The following is a 20,733-nucleotide window of genomic DNA, read 5'->3' on the forward strand; positions in this document are numbered from 1 at the left end:
GCATTTAACAGGCTGTCCGGGAGCTTCGAGTTTCATTCTCCTGAATTCTCTTGAGTTCAGACCAAAGGCTAAAAACAGCTAGAGCTCAGGGAGAACAAGCTAGTTTAAAAACTACCCTCAGTCAAGTTGCCTTAGGAAGGAAGGAGTCCCAATAGATTTAAAGATTTAAAAAATATTCTTTCATTTTTAAGGTCTATAAATAATGCATTTCCAGCTTTTAGTGCTTTAACCTCTGTTACTAAAAGCCCTGAGGCTTAATTTATAATCATTAATCTTTCCTTCATTACTCAAGATAGGATCTTTTTTCCTCCTTAAAATTATTGTTAAATTATGAAAAAGATCAAACATATGAAATGGTTCAGAGAATAAGATAACAAGCAGTCATAAAAACCACCATCTGGATTTAATGAATATTAACATTTTGCCATATTTGCTTCAGAACTTTTTTCTTTAAGAAAATAAAATGTTGCAGATACAGTTGAAGTTCCCTTGGTCTCTCTCCTCACTCCACGTCCCCCGCTCCCTCCTCCACTACCCCAGAGATAACTTCTGTTCTGAACTTGGTGTGGTTCCTTCGTGGCCATGCTTCTATACTTGTATTCCATTTGTGTGTGTCCACAACAATTGTTTTGTGTAAGTTCAAATGCATATCAGTGGCATCACTCTATATCTAGGCAGCCACTTGCTTTTTTTTTCTTTTATCATGATAGTTTGGGATTTGTACATGTAGATTGAATTGGTATATTTCAGGTACTATATAGCATTCCATTTTATAAATATATCACAATTTATCCATTCCCTCATTGATGGGCAGTTAGGTTATTTACAGATTTTTCTATTATAAACGTTGCTGTGATGAACATCTTTGAACAGCATGTATAGGAAGATTTTCCCCTAGCAAATACCTAGGAGTGGAATCTGGGAGATACAATATATGCATCTTTAACTCTACCGGAGGTTGCCAGGTACCATCTAGTTTGCACTGCCCCCAGAAGTGTATGAGGCTTCTCACCAACACTTGTCAGACTTATAATCTCTTGCTCATCTGATGGGTAGAAAGAGAGTTGATCTTTTTATTGCTTTACCAAAATAGATTTAGTCTAAGGGAGTCAAAACATCATCCTTTTGGAAAAAGGAACCCTCATACAATGCTGGTGGGAATGCAAACTGGTGCAGCCACTATGGAAAACAGTATGGAGATTCCTCAAAAAATTAAAAATAGAACTACCGTACGATCCAGCCATCCCACTACTGGGTATCTATCCAAAGAGCTTGAAGTCAGCAATTCCAAAAGTCCTATGCACCCCAATGTTCACTGCAGCATTATTTACAATAGCCAAGACATGGAAGCAACCTAAGTGCCCATCAACAGATGAATGCATAAAGAAGATGTGGTATATATATATACAATGGAATACTACTCAGTGCAAAACAGAACAAAATCATTCCATTTGCAATAACATGGATGGACCTTAAGGGAATTATGTTAAGTGAAATAAGCCAGTTAGAGAAGGATAATCTCTGTATGACTCCATTCATATGAGGAATTTAAAAATGTGGACAAAGAGAACAGATTAGTGGCTACCAGGGGAAAGGTGGGGTGGGGGGTGGGCACAAAGGGTGAAGTGGTGCACCTGCAACACGAATGACAAACATTAATGTACAACAGAAATTTCACAAGATTGTAACCTATCATTAACTCAATAAAAAAAAAATCATCCTTTTGAATTTCAGAAAATTCATGCTCAAGTTCATTCATTCAGTATATATTTATGGAGTTCCTACTAAGAGCCCGGCACCTTTCTAGACACTAGTGCTCCAGGGCTAACAGATGGGACACATATCTCAGCCCTCCTGGAGCTTACGTTCCAGGGGAGGGAGAGAGACAATACATAGAATAAATAAATACAATACAAGTCATGTCAGTGATAAATGCAAAGGAGAAAAAGTACAATCAGGAAGGATGGGTACTAATGCATGTGGAGACATGGGGTTGATGGGGTGGGGGGTGGTCAGGGAAGACCCCTTAAGAAAGTGACATTTGAGTAAATGCCTGAAGGCACTAAGGGAATAAGCCATATATGTGGACACCTGGGGAAAGAACATTCTGGATGGAGCGGTAGAAGCCTGATGGGGGAGCATATCTGGCATGTTCAAGGAACAGGGAGGAGACCTGTGTAGCTGCAGGGGAAGGGGGTAGTGGGGAGAAATGGGAGATGAGGTTAGAGAGGTGTGTGGTAGTGGGGGGAGCATATCACGTAGGTCATTTTGAGGAGTTTGACTCTGAGATAGGGATGGGAAGCCACTGGATGGTTTTGAATAGCAGCGTGACAGGATCTGATTTACATATTAAGAAAAATCACTCTGCTGAAGGTAGAGATTAGATTGAAGGGTGGGGAGGGCAGAAGCAGGAAAAACAATAATCCAGGTAAGAGATCATGGTGCTTTGGACCAAAGCAGTGACAGTAGAGGTGGAGAGAAATGTTAGTGGAAAAATTTTAAAGGTCGAACCAACAGGATTTATTGACAGATAGAATGTGGAGTGTGAGAGGGAAAGGGGAAGCATGAATGAGCCCCAGAATTTTGGCCTGAGCCACTGGATGGAAGGAGTTGTCATTAACTGAGATGTGGAAGGCTGAGGAACAGGTTTGAGGGGGAATGTCAGAAGCTCACTTGTGTCAGTGCACAAAGAGGATCTGAGGTTCACTGGTGAGGTTCGTACTGGATGTGCCAATTTGAGATTGTCAACAGACAGATGGTGTTTAAAGCCATAAGACAGCATGGGATAACCAAGAGAAGACGTGCAAGGCCTAAGTTGTGGAACATTGATGGTAAGACGTCCAAGAGGGGAGAAAGAGTCAACAAGGAGGCTGAGAAAGAGCAGCCTGAGAGGCAGGAGGAAAATCAGGCAGGTGTGGTGCCCTGGAAGCCAAGGGAAGAGAGCATTTCAAGGAAGAAAGAGGGATCCATTGTGTCAGATGCTGCCAATTGGTCGCATAAGACGAGGACTGAAAATTCACTATTGGATTTAATAACATGGAGGTCTGGGCTCTAGAGCTCTTGATAAGAATAGTTTCAGCCTTGTATTCCTATATTCCAGTATTGAATTCCTATATGTTATCTATAACATGTCAGAGGTTTCCACTCCTACTCCATATGTTAGATTGAAGTAAAGTGCCTGTTACAGACTAGTCCAGAAAAAACTAGTCACTTAAATTTCTTTGGACTGATTGTATCTTATAAATAAGGCAAATTGTTTTGTTTTGGCTAAAATCTTGAAGCATAAAATTATTTGACTTTAGGGGGCCGGCCCCGTGGCCAAGTGGTTAAGTTCTCACGCTCTACTTCGGCGGCCCAGGGTTTCCCGGTTCGAATCCTGGGTGCGGATGTGGCACTGCTCATTGGGCCATGCTGAGGTGGTGTCCCACATGCCACAACTAGAAGGACCCACAGCTAAACTATACAACTATGTACTGGGGGGATTTGGGGAGAAAAAAAAATTACTTCACTTTGGCTATGGAAAATGTCAAAATCAATGTGATTTAACTGTAGCTGCATTTAATTCTCAGTTAAAGGGCTTCCATTCTTAGGGTAATATGGTGAGTTAATAACTATTTTTATGGCTAAACAACTCTTAGAGTAGGAAGTTAGGAGGAGAGATCAGGTACAAATAGAATGAAAGAATGATGTTGAATAGAATAGGAATTTTATAGTGTTTTTATAGCAGAAGTTCTCAAGTTCTCCTCAGACCTCTCGTAGCCCTTCAGGACTTTAAGGGTTTTGCAAGATCAAAGCTATTTTCACAATAGTTTTATTTGCCTTTTTCACTGTGATCATATTTGCACTGAAGGTGTGAAAGCAAAGGTGAGTAAAACTGTTGGTGCCGTATTATGAATCAGGGCAGTGCCACCAATGTGTGCTGTTGTCATTATATTCCTCACCATAGTATACTCAGTGAAAAGAAAAGAAAAAGCCAGTTTTGCTTAAGAATCTGCTTGATGAAGCATAATTTGCAAATTATAATTTTTTAAAGTCTTAACCCTTGTGCGCATCTTTTTAATATTTTGTGTGATGAAATGGGAAATAGCCTGAAACGCTTCTGCTGCATACTGAATATAATGGTTGTGTTGAGAAAAAGCACTTGTATGATTGTTTGAATTGAGAGTGGAATTAGTTGCTTTTTTCTTGAAATACCATTTTAGCTAAAGAAACTAACAGACAAGCTAAGGTTACTAGATTTGAGTATTTGGCAGTTTTTTCTTGAAAATGAATGAAGTGAGCCTGTCACTTCAAGGAGAACAACTGACAGAGTTTGTTACCAATGATAAAATATGAGTTTTTAAGTGAAATTTAGAGTTTTGAAACACTTAGATCTACCACCAAGAGCTTCACAGCTTCCCAATACACCAGACTTGTCTGATAAGATTAGTGGTGATTTTCACAAGTGTGATTTTTTTGATATTATAGTATAACGAAATGTGTTAACGTTCGGAATATCTGCAAAACTCAATGAACTAGTATTTTCCAGATGACAAATGATGATGTTACAAAGTCATATGAGCAAAGATCTGTTCAAAGTGCAAGATAGACTTCTGCTTCTAGCCAAGATGGAGTGACAGGGATGCCTGATGGCTAATGATGTTGAGCATCTTTTCATGAGCTTTTTGGCCATTTGTATATCTTCTTTGGAGAAATGTTTATTCAGATCTTTTGTCCACTTAAAAAATTGGATTTATTTTATTTTATTTTTGCTGGGAATGATTCACTCTGAGCTAACATTTGTTGCCAATCTTCCTCTCTTTATTTTTCTTCCCCAAAGCCTTAGTACATAATTGTAATTTTGGTTGTGAATTCTTCTAATTCTTCTGTGTGAGCCACAACCACAGCATGGCTACTGACAGACAAGTGGTGTGGTTCCACGCCTGGGAACTGGACCCCCAGGCCACTGAAGTGGAGTTTGCCAAATTTTAACCACTAGGCCATCAGGGCTGGCTTGAGTTTTTTTATTTTCTTATTGTTCAACTATTGACTTTCTTTTTGGAAATGTTATATTAGGCTCTCCCTCCTTCAGACTTTGATATAACAATGCTATGTCTTTCTTAGGCTGTCCAAGACCTATCCAGCTTCAATAGTTATTACAAGACAGATAACACCACTGTGCTGAAAGTAGCATGGCGATGGTTGCTTGGATGTTTATATTTTCCTGCTTCTGTCTCTTTAAACTCAAATACAGTCATGCATTACTTAACAACAGGGATACATTCTGTGAAATGCATGGTTGGGTGATTTCATCGTTTTTTGAGCATCATAGAGTGTGCTTACACAAAGCTACATGGTATAGCCTACTACATCCCTAGGCTATATGGTACTAATCTTATGGGATCACCCTTGTATATGCAATTTGTCATTGACCAAAATGTTGTTATGCGGTGCAATACTGCGTTAAAATTGGGTCTAGCTCCTCAATCTGTTACCAGATAGTCTCTAAACCTACTGCTGTGTTTGTCTTGCAGTTTCCTGGTGATGACATGGCATCTGCCAGCTCCAGCCGGGCAGGAGTGGCCCTGCCTTTTGAGAAGTCTCAGCTCACTTTGAAAGGTGAGTGGCACAGTGAGAAGTGTTTGTCAGTTGAGTTCCAGCCCAGTCTGTGGGGAAGAGGTGGGATTATACCACACCTTGGTCTGGAGAGCCTAATCTTGTGAAATGGCTTAAGAGTGTAACTTTTCATTCTCATAGGGTTGTCATATTGGAGCTGAAATTCTTGAAAAAGGAAAAATATGAACATTTGGCACAAATTGAAATGGTGATTCCTTCATTCCTTCTCAGGGCTCTTTTCTGTCTACACTCATTCCTTAGGTGATCTCATCCAACCTTGAGCTTTTAAATGCCAATATAAGATCACTGCCAAATTTCTACCTCTAGCTGGGGCCGTTCCTCTGAACTCCAGATTTATATATCAATAGCCCACTTGTCACCTCCCCTTGTATATTTAGTAAACATCTAAAATGTGATGTGTCTGGAACTGAGCTTCTGATTTTTCTTTCTTGTATCCTGTGTTCAACCAATCAGCAAATCTGGTTGTGTCTGTCTTCAAGATGTATCCAACGCTCAGCCACTTCTCGCCACCCCCACCGTCCCATAAACTGCCATCATCTCCACCCTGGATTAAGACGATAGCCCCTAACTGGCCTCCCTGCTTCTGCCCTTTGCCCTCCTTCATTCTGTTGGTCACACAGCTGCCAGTGATCTCATTAAAATGTAAGCTAGCTCACTATTCACAATAGCCAAGACATGGAAACAATCCAAGTGCCCATTGACTGATGATTGGATAAAGAAGATGTGGTGTATATATATATATATATATATATATATATACATACAGTGGAATACTACTCAGCCATAAAAAAAGAAAAATTCATCCCATTTACAACAACATGGCAGGAGCTGGAGGGAATCATGCTAAGCGAAATAAGCCAGACTGAGAAAGACAAACACGAGATGATTTCACTCATATGCAGAATATAAACAAACACTTGGACGAAAAAAACAGCTCAGTGGTTACCAGGGGAGGGGGGTCGGGGGTAGGTACTAGAGGTGAAGGGGAGCACTTATGTGGTGACAGTCAAGAAGTAATGTACAACTGAAATCTCATATTGATGTAAATTATTATGAACTCAATTTCAAAAAATAAAGTAAAATAAAAAAATTAATAAATAAGAAATCTTTAAAAATTAAAGAAAAAAATGTAAGCTAACTCTTGTCACTCCTCTGCTCAAATGCCAAGGGCTCTCCATCTCACTCAGAGTAAAAGCTGAAGATCCCACATGGTGTGACGCCCCATTTCTCAGCTCCTGTTACTCTCCCACATTTCCGCTGCTCTAGCCACACGGGCTCCTTGCTGTTTGTTGAGTGTACCAGGCACACTCCCACCTCTGGGCCTTTGCACTTGCTGTTCCCTCTGAGTGAAATGCTTTTGGCTCAGATATCTACCTGGGTTGCTTCCTTACTTTCTTTAGGTCTTTACTCCAAGGTCGCCCTCTTCAACCAGGTCTTCCCGATCTCCCCATGTAAAGTCTCCCCACCTCCCTGACTCCTCACGTCTGTCCCCCTCCCAACTTTATATTTTTCTTCTCAGCCCTTGTCACTATTTAACATAGTACATATTTTTATCTATTTCATTTATTGACGGTCTCCTTCAATAGAATATAAGCATCACAATAACAGGAGTTTTTGTTTTGGTTACTGTTGATACCCCCAACAACTAGAACAGTGTCTGACACATAGTGGGCCCTCAATAAATATTGCTTAAATGGAAGAATATTGCTTTGTCACTTTAGCTCTGCAGAAGAGTCATGGGACTGAGAGATGCCTGGGCATGAGGGACCAGAATCTGAGTTCAGGTCTCTCAACGGGGTCATCTGGAGGCAAAATTTTATCTCATATCAGTAGTTTTCATTATTATTTTTGCAATATAAATGTTATTCATTTATAAAATACATTCACATACTTTAAAATTCTTTCTTTCCTCCATCCCCTCAGTGCCTCCACTTGGAGGAAACCAGGATTGTTAATTTCTTGTGTGTCCCTTCCAAGATGCAGCAAAGGGGATGTATTTTTGCAATTTTGAGAGCCAGGTCACCTTCCTTGGAAGGAATACTTTTCTAGCAGTGTCTGAGTGTCTGTTTCCCCACATCTTTACCAACACAATGTGTTGTCAGACTTTCTTTTATCTTTTCCAGTCTGATTCGTAAAAAATTGTTTTCTCAGCATAGTTTTATTTTATATTTCTTTAATAATAATGGTGTTTAGCATCTTAGCATATGCTTAAGGGAAATTTGTGTTTCTTTTTCTGTGGATTGCCTGTTCATATTCTTTGCCTATTTCTTATTGAGTTACTGATTTTTCTTAAGATTTTATTACTTTTTTAAGATTTGATTTTTCCTTTTTCGCCCCAAAGTCCCCTGGTACATAGTTGTATATTTTCAGTTGTGAGGCCTTCTAGTTGTGGCATGTGGGATGCCTCCTCAGCATGGCCTGATGAGTGGTGCCATGTCTGCGCCCAGGATTTGAACCAGTGAAACCCTGGGCCACTGAAGCAGAGCACGCAAACTTAACCACTTGGCCACAGGGCTGGCCCCTTGATTTTTTTTTTTTTAGAGTCTTGAAACATTTTAATTATTTTTCTTGACGTCTCCTGACTACTCCAGCCCTTTTGAGGAGGAAGAAGGATTAGAGTGAACTGATAGGGTTTTGAACTTGGGACTACAGCCTTTACTACCTTATCTAATAATTAGCAAGCCTAGGTCAAAACAGAAGCCCGCCCATGGAACCTGGTGACAGCCTGAGGTCTCTGTTTTGGGGTCAAGTTATTCAGGAACACACATTAACTTCTAGAGATTCCTCTGTTGCCTTTCCTCAGTGTGGATTTTCTTACTAGTGTGGAAAGGGCTAGCTTGATAATACAGGTGCATCTCTTTATATGTGCGTTTAACCTATAGGGATTCCATATACGATCCAGGAAAATGGTGGGGCAGGAAGAGAAAGAGAGAAACAACACTTTACAAATAGTGCGGGTGGTTCTTCCTCTGGTGTGTTTTATAGGTAGAGCCTGTAGAGTAATTTGGGAGAAGTTACTATGCTGTTCCCTCTCTTTGCCTCGGTTCCCTTGTGCCTCTCTGTAGAGCAATCCTAGAGTCTCAAGATACGTTTTTTAAATACATCAAGGCCCTTAAACATAAGCCAGCTATTTTGTATGATATTTAACTCAAGAAACATTGAAAAACAGCACAAGAAAGCAAAAAACTGGTTGTTTGGAACTTATTGAAAGACAATATTATTCCAATGGTATAATTTTGGCCATATGTGATTTTTGCTTCTAATTATTGACTTTAAAACTTGACTCCTATGTGAAGATATGACTCCATGTATAAGAAACTGGCATTTATAGTTCATCAAACAGTAAATAAACTTTCTACATAAACTTGAGACCTTTATTTTGGCTTCTCTTTTAAGAACAAGAAACATTCAAAATATCACCCCACTGATTAATTATAAATTGCAGAGAAGAAAGTATGTCTTTACAGAGGAGAGACCTGGCAGACCCATATTAAGCAAGGGATGAAATTAACATCCCCAATAGGAAGACAATCTGTTGTGTACAATAAGAAGTATACAGTGGGGGCTGGCCCAGTGGTACAGCGGGTAAGTGCACACATTCTGCTTCAGCGGCCCAGGGTTTGCTGGTTCAAATCCCGGGTGTGGACATGGCACTGCTTGGCAAGCCATGCTGTGGTAGGCGTCCCACATATAAAGTAGAGGGAGATGGGCACAGATGTTAGCTCAGGGCCAGTCTTCCTCAGCAAAAAGAGGAGGATTGGCAGCAGTTAGCTCAGGGCTAATCTTCCTCCAAAAAAAAAAAAAATCATCATGGGAAAAGAAAGGAGAGCATTCTAGATTTTAAAAGATTAAGGAGATAACAACCAAATGAAATTTGTTCATTTTGGTTGGATCCTTGATTGAGAGAAAAACAGCTATGGAGATATGTTTGAAACAGTCGGAGAAATTTGAATATGGAATGGATAGCAAATGATAGAGGGAATGACTAAATTCTTTTTGGTGTAATAATGGTAGTGCAGTATAATAATGGTGGGAGAATGTCCTTATTCTTAGGAGTTGCATTCTGATAGTATTTAGGGAAAGTCATGATGTCTATAATTTATTTTCAAATGATTTACCAAAAAAGGTGTGTGGATCCACACATACACACACGTGTAAACATAGATAGCATATATTTATATCCTGTGCCGTCCAATAGGGTAGCCACCGTAGCCACAAAGAAATATTTACATTAAGATTAAAATTAATACAATTTAAAATTCAAATCCTCAGTGGCACTAGCCATGTTTCAAGTACTCAATAGCCATATGTATCTCATGGCAATGCATTGGACAGCATTGGTGTAGAACATTTTCATTATCACAGAAGTTCTCTTGAATAGCACTGATATAAACACACACATAGATAGAAGAAAAGCAAATGTGGCAAAATGCTGTCAATTGGTGAAGAGTATACAATTATTTATTGTTTTGTTCTTTCAACTTTTCTGTAAATTGGAAACCTCAAAGTTAAGACTACTAACTGCAATGTGTGATCCTAGATTAGATCCTGGGCCAGAAGAAAATGTTCTTTTCTCTTTTGCTATAGTGGACATTGATAAGACAATTGGCAAAATTTGAATAAGGTCTGTACCTTAGATAATAGTATTAAAGAATGTTAAATTTCCTGATTTTGATAATTATACTATGGTTATAATAGAAAATGCCTTTGTTCTTAGAAATATACACCGAAGTATTTAGGAGTAAAAGGGCACAGTGTCTGCAGCTCACTCGCAGAGTTTCAGGAAAAAATGAGTATGTATATGAGAGAGTTGGGGGAGAGAGAATAATAAGGCAAATAGAGTATAAAGTTATTCTTGGGTGACTGCATGAAGGGTTTATAGGAATTCTTTGTATTATTCTTGCAACTTTTCTAAAAACTTTTCTGAACTTATGTCAGAATGAGGAAAGAAAAAAGAAAAAAAGCTAGAGGATAAAAAGGAAATATCATGGCAGAGAATGGCCTCAAGTTCAAAGACGGCCTGGGAGCCGGGAGACTTGGTTCCAGGCTTAGCTCTGCCTCTGACCAGCTCCGTGATTTTGGATGTTATTTCATCTGGATCTTAGTTGGCCCAATTATTAAAGAAGGATTTGAACTAGTTGATTTTAAAGAAACTGTCTAGCTCAAAATGATGCACTCTGATTATAACTAGGCTCTATTTTTTTTTTTTTTTTAGTTAAGGGTCTGCATGTAGAGCTACTCTCACACCACCAGGTGGCCTCAGTTAACCTTGGTCTATGTGAAGTTTCATTTTTCTACTCTGGGCCACTTGTCCCAGCACTGCCACCTTTTTTCCTATTACCATCCCTCGTTGCTTCTGAATCTTAGCCACAACTATTGTTGTTGTTGTTGTTGTTCTTTGACTTTCTCCCTACTGTTCTTTTGGGCCTGGAGAAGACAGGAGTTGCTAAAAACAATCCGGATGTGGATTTGCCCTTTGCCAAGCTGTGGACCTGTATAGGACTGTCACCTCTCAGAAAGGTCTGAGAGGGAAAGGTTTGCTAACTCTTGACAGAGGGGTGCTCAGGCTCGGACAGTCTTGTCATCACGGGTAAGGAATGCCAGTCATGTGCTCCAATTTGGGGCATAGGATAAAAGACATCTCGATGTGTTTTGTCCTAGCGACCTGAAATTTGCACCATGGCTAATATATGCTGTAAGCGATGCTTCTCTAGCCCTGGGCATATGCTTGCTTAGTTTGTGCTCTGAGTTCCTAGTTTGCTGGTGCCAAATGAACATCAGAAATGCTGCCACATGAAGGATATGAACAGAAGAGGAAATGCAGATGGTTAACAAGCACATGGAAAAAATATTCACCCTCACTAGTAATTGAAGAAAAGCATTAGAACAAGTAAGCAAAGTCTGGTAATGACATACAGCATGCTGTGGAGGCAGGCTGCCCGGGTGCACATCCTGGCTCGAAGCTCCCTGGCTATGTAGCCTGGGGCAATGACCTAGCTTCCCCAAGCCAGTTTCCTCCTGGGTAGAACGCAGTGATGACATATTCCTTGCCTCCTGGGTTTGTTGTGAGGATTCAGTTAGATAATTTGTGCATAGCATAGTGTCTGTAATAAGTGCTCACTCAATCTTAGCTATTATCTTTGTAGTATTTTTTTTTAACTATGTGATTTGAAAAAAGTGAAAAACATAGTACTCATTGCAATGCAGTGTTTGGTGAAATGGATATATTCCTATAGCACTGGTGGGTGTCTGTATGGGTTTACCCTTTTGGAACAGATTAAGCAGTTATGAGAACTTTAAAAAATGTTCATATCCTGGGGCCTGGCCCCCGTGGCCGAGTGGTTAAGTTTGTGTGCCCCACTTCGGCGGCCCGGAGTTTCGCCGGTTCGGATCCTGGGCATGGATCTCGCACCGCTCATCAAGCCACGCTGAGGTGGCGCTCCATGTAGTACAACTAGAGGGACCTACAACTAGAATATACAACTACGTAGGGGCTTTGGGGAAAAGAAGAAGGAAAAAAAAGATTGGCAACAGATGTTAGTTCAGGGCCAATTAAAAAAAAAGGTTCATATTCTACTTAGAAATACGTGTAAATATCTACGTTTGTGGTCATTTTCCCAGAGCAAAAAACTGGAAGCAATCTCCTCGTGAAAGAACAGTTAACTGAATTATGGCATGTCTACACAACGGGCTTATATTGCAGGCATTTAGAATTGATTAGGCGGGAGAAGAATTTTTGAAGAATTGGGAAATAAAAGATGAGAGTCTGGAAAATCTGGATTTACCAACATCTTAACAATAATTATCCCAGTGTTTTCAGGTTAGGAGTGATTTTTTTTCCTATGCTTCATGTGTTTTTTGTATCCTCACATTTTTTAAAAATAAGTTGTTTTTAGATCAGGAAAAACATTTGTATTTTAAAAGAAACAGCAAAAAGGAGCAAGAACATCTGCCACAGGGGGGCGTCTGGGAACCCTCTGACTCATCCTTGACTTTTTCTTTCTTTCCCGTCCAGTGGTGTCAGCAAAGCCCAAGGTGCATAATCGTCAACCTCGAATTAACTCGTTTGTGGAAGTGGCTGTGGATGGACTCCCCAGTGAGACGAAGAAGACTGGGAAGCGAATTGGGAGCTCCGAGCTTCTCTGGAATGAGATCATCATTTTGTAAGAGAAAGTCCCTTCTCTTTGAGTGCAGCAACATGGGGGAGAGAAGGCGCTCCAAGGGGGCTGTGGGAGATCAGGTTTCCCGCAAAGCCTCTAACTCTTCTGCTTTGGTACCCGAGACACCTCTCTTCAGGTGTTTCTACATCACTGAGCTCACAGAGCGTTCATTATTAGCTAGATGGTTACAGCGTCAGCCTTGTCGGGGAAAGGGTAGATGTGAGTATCTTCCTGTTTGGGATTTTTCCCCACTCCAAGATGTCAGCAGAATAGCTTGTTTTCTTATAAGTTATAGGAACGACTGATCTGCTTGGATATGATGAATCAAGTGTTTGTTTTCCAGGAACGTTACGGCCCAGAGTCATTTAGATCTGAAGGTCTGGAGCTGCCATACCTTGAGAAATGAACTGCTAGGCACCGCCTCTGTCAACCTCTCCAATGTCCTGAAGAACAATGGGGGCAAAAGTACGTATGATGAAGTGGTAGCTGACGTGGATCGTTTGTAGGGGTGGGGAGAAGAATTTGAAGGCGTGGATTTCTGTTAACCAGCATGGGTAGACCTGGTGATGCCGTTTCCTCCAGGACCGGGGGCTGCAATGACCCTGCCCCTCAGGGATGCCGTCCGTGGAGGTTTAGGAAGGCTGAGAGCTCCTCTCTGCTTCCATTGTGGAATTCAGTCCCCTTCGTCCAGGGCTCTGGTGGTGGATGCAGTGATGTGTCTGGTTGATCCTTACTCAGGACGAATACTTTCCCTCTGCCTCTGCCCCTCTTTTCCTGATCCAGCGTGACATGTAGAATCAAACGGTCAGATACCTCCAGCCTGAATCATTACTTTCCTGGTCTGAGCCCTTGAGCGGAACAAAGGAGCTGCGTGTGTGTGTGTGTGTGTGTGTGTGTGTGTGTATGTGTGTGTGTCTGTGTGTGTGTCTCTGTGTCTGTGTGGGATGGTGTTGCAAATAGTGCCCTTTGCTTAGTAGGCGTTCAATAAACATTTACTGGATGTTGGAATGTGATGGAAGCTCTGTCATGAGTATTTAGGGTGCCTCTGCTGCAGGGAAATCTAAATCCTGATGTCTATTTATTGCTGTTTGTGGTCAATGGCATAACCGTGGCTGTGGTATCTGGACCCTCCCTCATAAAGCCTCTATTCAGAGCAGGACCATATGTGGTTAGGGACTGCCACAGAAAGAAAGGCTCCTTTTTCTCTTGATATCTGCTGTCTAGAAAATATTTTCTGTAAGTGGATTTAGACTGAGAGAGATGTAGGGGTGGGAGTGTTGCGTCCCAGGGAGAGTGCTGCATTGGTTCAAGCCTGTCCTTTCAGACGGGTGGTACTGAGAGTCCCCTGGTCTTGTCCTTTCTTCTGGGCACACAGAGATGTGGTGAAGCCACTCTGGTTTTGGGAATTGTTTAAAACCAGGGATGTGCCTCTATTTTAATTCTGCAGGGAACTGCCTCATGCTCTGTCTTCTGAGTCGGTCTTTTTTCCCCAAACTCTAGCCTGCCTTTTATGATCTGATTCTTAAGGAGGATGATATTTATTATGTCATTTGGAAATATGCTCGTGGGCATCCTCACATTAGGATCAGCTGCCAACATCGGTGTCCTTTTTGTTTCTTCTTCATTTGCCCCGTCATTATACTTTGCTTTTGATCATAAAGTTAATTGTAGAAAAATTATAAGTTACAGAAAAGCACACAGATGCACAAAGACACTAAAATTCTCCTGTAAGCACAGCACCTAATGATAATTATTGTTAACATTTTGATATATACCTTTCTTTTTTTTTCTTTTTTGTTTTTGCTGAGGAAGATTCACCCTGAGTTAACATCTGTTGCCAATCTTCCTCTTTTTGTATGTGTGCTGCCACCACAGCATGGCCACTGACAGACGAATGGTGTAGATCTGTGCCTGGGAACCGAACCTGGGCTGCCAAAGCAGAGCACACTGAACTTAACCACTAGGCCACTGGGGCTGGCCCTGATGTATACCTTTCTGAGCTTTTTTTCCTGTGTGCAAATATATATTAATATTGAAGATGTCAATGAAACAATTGAGATCATACACAAACATAGTATTTCACAACATGCCTTTTTGTCTTTAAAATGTATCAATATTTATTTATAATTGTGATAAAATATACATAACATCAAATTTACCATCTTAAAAATTTTTTTAAGTATTCAAATTGACGGCATTAAATACATTCATATTGTTGTGCAACCATCACCACCATCCGTCTTCAGAACTTTTTCATCTTCTCAAACTCAAACTCTGTCCCCATTAAACAGCAGCTCCCCACTCCCTCCCTCCTTCCCTCAACCCCTCACCATTCTCTTTTCCGTCTCGATGAATCTGACTACTTTAGTGCCTCACGAGGGTGGAATCACACAGTATTAACCCTTCTATGTCTGGCTTATGTCACTCAGCTTGATGTCTTCAAGGCCCATTCATGTCGTAGCATGTATCAGAATCTCCTTTTTAAAGGCTGAGTAACATTCCATTGTATGGATACAGGACCACATTTTGTTTATCCATTCATCGGCCAGCAGCGCTTGGGTTGCTTCTGCTTTTTGCCTGTTGTGAACACAGGGCTACAAATACCCCTTCGAGTCCCTGCTCTCAGCTCTTGTGGATGTACACCCAGAAGGAGAATTGCTGGGTCATATGGTAATTCTGTTTTTAAGTTTTTGAGGAACTGCCACACTTTTCCATAGCTGCTGTACCATAAAATATATCAATATAGCTTTAATTATGCTTCCAAAATTCAGTTGTTGATAATTGCTTGGCAGATGGCTATGTGAAAAACTTTTAAGGTTAAACATTTGGGTAGTTTTCAGTATTTCACAGTCTCCAATAATACTATGGTAAGCTTAAGTAAATATCCTTGTATCCTTTGTTGAAATTTACTTAACGATAAATTATTGAATATGCCCTTGCTGAGTTTAAACATTTTTCAAGGTTTTTGACACATATTATCAGATTACCCTCCAGAAAAATTTGACTCATTTACTGTCCCGTCAACAGTGGCTGAGATTGCTGGTTTCTGTTGCACCTTGGCATTTATTGAATTTACTTCTAAAAAAAAATATGTATATATTTGCCTATTTGATAATTAACATTATGCCAGACTTGCTTCATCTATTTCTTTTTTGGCTGTAGTATTTTAAAATAAATTACAGGGGCTGGTGCAGTGGCATAGTGGTTAAGTTTGTGCACTCCACTTCGTGGCCCAGGGTTCACCGGTTCGCATCCTGGGCGCAGACCTACACACCACTCATCAAGCCATGCTTTGGCAGTGTCACACATGGAAGATCTAGAAGGGTTTACAACTAGGATATACACCTATTGTACTAGGGCTTTGGGGAGGAAAAAGAAAAAAAAAGAAAAAGAAAGTAAATTACAGATGTCTCAACATTTTATCCTAGATTCTTCAGCATGCATCTGGTAAAAAAGGGACATTTTCTTACAGAATTACCATTACCATTAGCACACCTAGCAATAATAACATGAATTCTTTATTATCACTTAATACTCAGTTCATATTCAGTTTCACCATTTGTCTCAGAGGCTTGAACCTGGATTCGGACGGGGTCCACTCATTGCATCTGGTTGTTCTATCTCTAAAGTCCCCGCAGTTCCGCCTCACCTTTTTTTATGCTGTGATTTATTGAAGGAGACTGAATGTTTTTCAAGTGTGTTTATTGCCTAGTTATTGTTCTTTGCTCATTTTTATATTGAAGTGTACATTTTTCTCTTGGTTTTGATAGAGCTTCTTAGATGTTAAGGCTGTTATTCTTTGTCTTATAATTTGTAAATGTTTTTCCAGTTTTTCATTTGCATTTTAATTTTGTAGGCTTTTTTTCCTTTTTTCCAAACAGATGTTTTAACTTTTTGTGGGCAAATCTGTCACCCTGTATACTTTCGATCTTTTTCTTTTATACCTTGAAAGGCTTTCCCTATTCTGAGATCAGATAAATAGTCACCTCTATTTTTTCTTAGTTCATTGTGATTTTATTTTTCACATTTAATTCTTCATCCAAGCAAATTTGTTTTTGTGTACAGGGTGAATAGGGAACTAATTTAATTTTCCTGATTGCTTTAGCACTACTTATTGAATAATCCCTCTATATCCCCAATGATTTAAGTTGCTACCTTCAGGACATATTAAAAACATATGTATACTTCGGCCTGTTGGGGGACTTTCCATTTCATCTGTTGTTTTGTTAACCTTTTAAAATCACTCTCTCTTAGCTTTGTAACATTACAGTATGTTTTAATATCTGACAGTTCAAGTTTCTCTTCTTTGCAAAATCTTCCTCCTTCTTTTCTTTGCATATACGACATCAGCATGTGAATTTGGAAATTATTTTGTGAGGTTCTCCTCTCTTCCTACTCTCGTCCCCTCAATCCTTTGAGATTTTATTGGAATCTTGTCATATGTAAAGTTCCTTTATGGGGAATTTCCATACTGATTTTTCCTACCCAGGAACATGGAATGTCTCTAAATTCATTCAAATCATTTTGAAGTTATCTTTAGATAGATTCTTTTAAGTTTTAAAATAGTTTTGATATTATTTTCAGTAGACCCTTTTCCTATTATATTTTCTAACTTGGTGTTGTTGGTATATGACTATTAGTTTCTGCATTTTCTTTTATAATCAGTCAGTTGCTGATTCTTTTTTTTTTTGGTTTATAACATTATATAAATTTCAAGTGTACGTTATTATATTTCGGCTTCTGTATAGACCGCATTGTGTTCACCACCAAAGATCTAGTTTCCATCCGCTGAATTCTTAGTATAGGTTTTTCAATAGATTCTTTCAGGTTTTCTTGGTAGATATTTATGTGGTTTCTCAGATTGATAATTTTGCTCATATTAGGAGCTAATTATGCTTCTTTTTCTCGTTAGTTGGTTTACATACAACTTCCTGTGTTAGTGGTGATGAAGTGGGCATCCTGCCCTGTCTAATAGCCAGGCTTCTGGTGATTCTTCTCTAAGTGTAAAGTTGGTTTTTAATAACCTGTCTTTTTGGTTTATTAATCGTTGTTGTTTTTAAAAAAAATCAGTAAGGAGGTTGAATTTTTATCAAATATATTTTAAGCAACCATCAAATAATTAAATGATTTTTCTTCTTTCAATTTATTATATTTATTTCCTAATAGTAACAATCTCAGAATTTCTAGAATATACCTAATGCTCATGTTAGATTATTCCTTGAAAATTTTGTTAGAATTCCTTGTAATATTTTATTTGAGGGTTTTCCATCTATATTCATAAGGGACATTTGTCTGTTGTTTTGTACTATTTTTGTCATCTTTGGAATTGAGGCTAAGCTAATTTTATAAAGTAAATCGAAGCACTTTCCAGCTTGGGGAACAGACTCTATAACATGGGAGTTATCTGTTCCCTGAGTGCAGGAAAGAGCTCACCCATAAAACCAACTGGGTCTGGCTGCTTGCTTTGAAATAATTCTTTGGTGACTTTTTTAGTTTTTTCCCCCCATAGTGATTGGTTTGTTCAGCTTTTCTGATTCATCTTGCATCAGTTTTGTTAATTGGTATTTTCTGAGAAAATTGTTTCAGGAGATTTTTCAAATTTTGTAGTATAAAGATTTTAAATAGCATTCTCATTTAAAAAAATGTTTCTAATCTTTCTCATTTAGAATTTTTGCTATGTATGTTTTTTCTTAAATTTTTTCTTGACTATCATAAATATTTTTATTTTAGCTTTTGGTTTTTAATTTATTTTCCACAGGACAACTTCTTGGACTTATTTATCAATTATACCATGTTTTCTAATATTAATTTCCATTTTTAACTTTATTAACTTTTTTAAACAATTTGTCCTTGGATCTGTTTTATTTATTTATTCATTCAATCAGTCAGTCATTTATAGCTTTTTGAGTTGAAAGCTTAGTGGATTTATTTTCCTTTCTTGTTTAATGATGAAAACATTCTTGCTTGAACTTGCCTTTGATTTTTCTTTCTTTGGGCATTCAGATTTTTTTCTTTCAAAGGAAAGTGCACAAACCTTAAGTGATACAGCTTAATGAATATTTACATATGTCCACATCTGTGTAATCACCACTCCAATCAAGATAGAGAACATTTCCGGGTCCCCAGAAGGTTCCCTGTGTCCTTTCCAGTCAGTATCTCCTTGCCCCACCCTGAGATAAACCACTATTCTGACTTCTTTCACTATTGATTAGTTTTGCCTTTTCTTGAATTTCGTGTCAATGACATCATATAGTATGTTGTCTTATGCCTGGCCCATCATCATATCTGTGAGATTCATCCATGCTTTTGCATGTAATAATAGATTTGGGGGGGGTGTGGTATCCTATTATATGAATATACTACAATTCATTTGTTCATTCGGCTGTTGGTGGACATTTGGGATGTTTCCAGTTTTTGGGTATAGTGAGCAAAGCTGCTATGAGCATTCTTATGTGTGTATTTTAGAGGACACATACATGCATTTCTATTGAGTGTGTACATATCTAGGGGCCTTGGTTCATAGGGTGGATGTTTTAGCTGTAGTAGAGGCTGTCAGTTTTTTAGTGTCGAGCCAATTTGCCATGCCGTGCGTTTTGCTGTGTTCTGCTCATTGTTTGTAATTGCTATTGTGATTTTCTCTGTGAGCCCAGAGTGATCCAGGAGGATGATTTCTGTGTTTCCCAGGGCTTGTGTCGTTTTGGCAGGGGCTGCAGCCCCTACTGCTCTTGCTGACACCAGCTGGGTTGAGTAGTGAGGCACATTGGATCTGAATCTGATGGAAAATGTGGATTGTAATAGGGCAGAGGGCTGCTTTTTCTTAGAAAAGCAAATCTTCTAGGATAACAATGGCATAGCTGATATATAGAATATTTCAGTCACGTTTCATAAAGACTTCTATTTAGAGCAAGGCTGTTTTTGGTGATTACAAATGTGTCGTATAGAGAAGTAGGTAAGAACACGTAGACTCTCGAGTCAGACGACCTGGGTTTGACTCCTGATTCCACCAGCTGGACAGTCAGTTAACCTCCCTGTGCTTCTGTTTCCTTATCTGTAAAATATTGTTTTGAGATTAAATGAGCTAAATCAGGAACTGACACAGTAAGGCCTGTATAAATACCAATAGTAGTAGTAGTGGTAATTCTGTCTCCTCTGCTCGCTTTCTTCCCCAAAATTGGGAGGTTCGAATTCCAGAGATGGACAACAGAGACCCTGTTTCTTGATGTGGGACCTCCTTGCCTAAATGGGAGGCAGATCTGAGGTTGTTCCAAGAGAGAATTCTAAGAGTTGACAAAGGCAAAAGCTCTGGGGGAGTGGAGTGGGAAGGCTGTCGTTAACGGGACGGTTCAGCACCATGGTCTTGGTGCCTGTGCTCCTTGGGGAGCTGCTGGGCTGGAGATGTTTCCAGAGTGGTGTCTAAATAAGAATATGGTTACGAAGGGTAGTGGGCCACAGTTGTTCGGTGACTTTTGTCATTGTAGCCTGCCCTTCCTGAAACCACTTGTCCTGGGAAAGGGCCTGGTGGGTTGTGGTTGCCCTACCTGGCGTTTTTCTGTTCCATGAGACATAATTTGTTCTTTCATTTGCTCCCTTGTTTTCCCCTTGGTCGACCTGGAAGTTGACTGGGAAACTTAGCTGGCTGTTTTTCTGCCTCCCCCTGGCAGACAGATGCAGTGGTGGAGGGTTTTACTCAAGTCCTGCAGTTGCATAATGGTCAGCCTTGGCTGACTTTCTGTGAGGGCATTGACCTGGCTATGGCTGCAAAGAAGACTTGGCCAAATGCTGGTTTGGCTCTTAGGGATAGCTCTTGTCATCTCTGTGTGGAAGCCAGATTTTGAGGTTGGATGTTGACTTTTTTAAAAACCTTTTTATTAGGGGAATTTTCAAACATAATCTCCTTCACCCAACTTCGAAAGTTATCAGTGTATGTTTTGTCCGTACCCACCCACTCGATGATCTT

At 39.7% G+C, this 20,733-nt stretch overlaps 1 protein-coding gene across 2 annotated transcripts in view; it reads left to right on the plus strand.

Moving 5' to 3' along the window:
* WWP2 (WW domain containing E3 ubiquitin protein ligase 2) overlaps window positions 1-20,733 on the plus strand; it is a 135,216-nt gene that overhangs the window by 15,192 nt on the left and 99,291 nt on the right. For both annotated transcript variants that reach the window (XM_046681928.1, XM_046681929.1), the window contains exons 2-4: window positions 5,514-5,598; window positions 12,632-12,779; window positions 13,120-13,241. In XM_046681928.1, coding sequence (XP_046537884.1) covers window positions 5,529-5,598; window positions 12,632-12,779; window positions 13,120-13,241 — 340 coding nt within the window. In that variant the 5' untranslated portion in view covers window positions 5,514-5,528. The remainder of the gene's footprint in view (window positions 1-5,513; window positions 5,599-12,631; window positions 12,780-13,119; window positions 13,242-20,733) is intronic.

This window comes from Equus quagga, chromosome 13 (assembly GCF_021613505.1).
Source record: "Equus quagga isolate Etosha38 chromosome 13, UCLA_HA_Equagga_1.0, whole genome shotgun sequence".
In the NCBI taxonomy this organism is placed as follows: domain Eukaryota; kingdom Metazoa; phylum Chordata; class Mammalia; order Perissodactyla; family Equidae; genus Equus; species Equus quagga.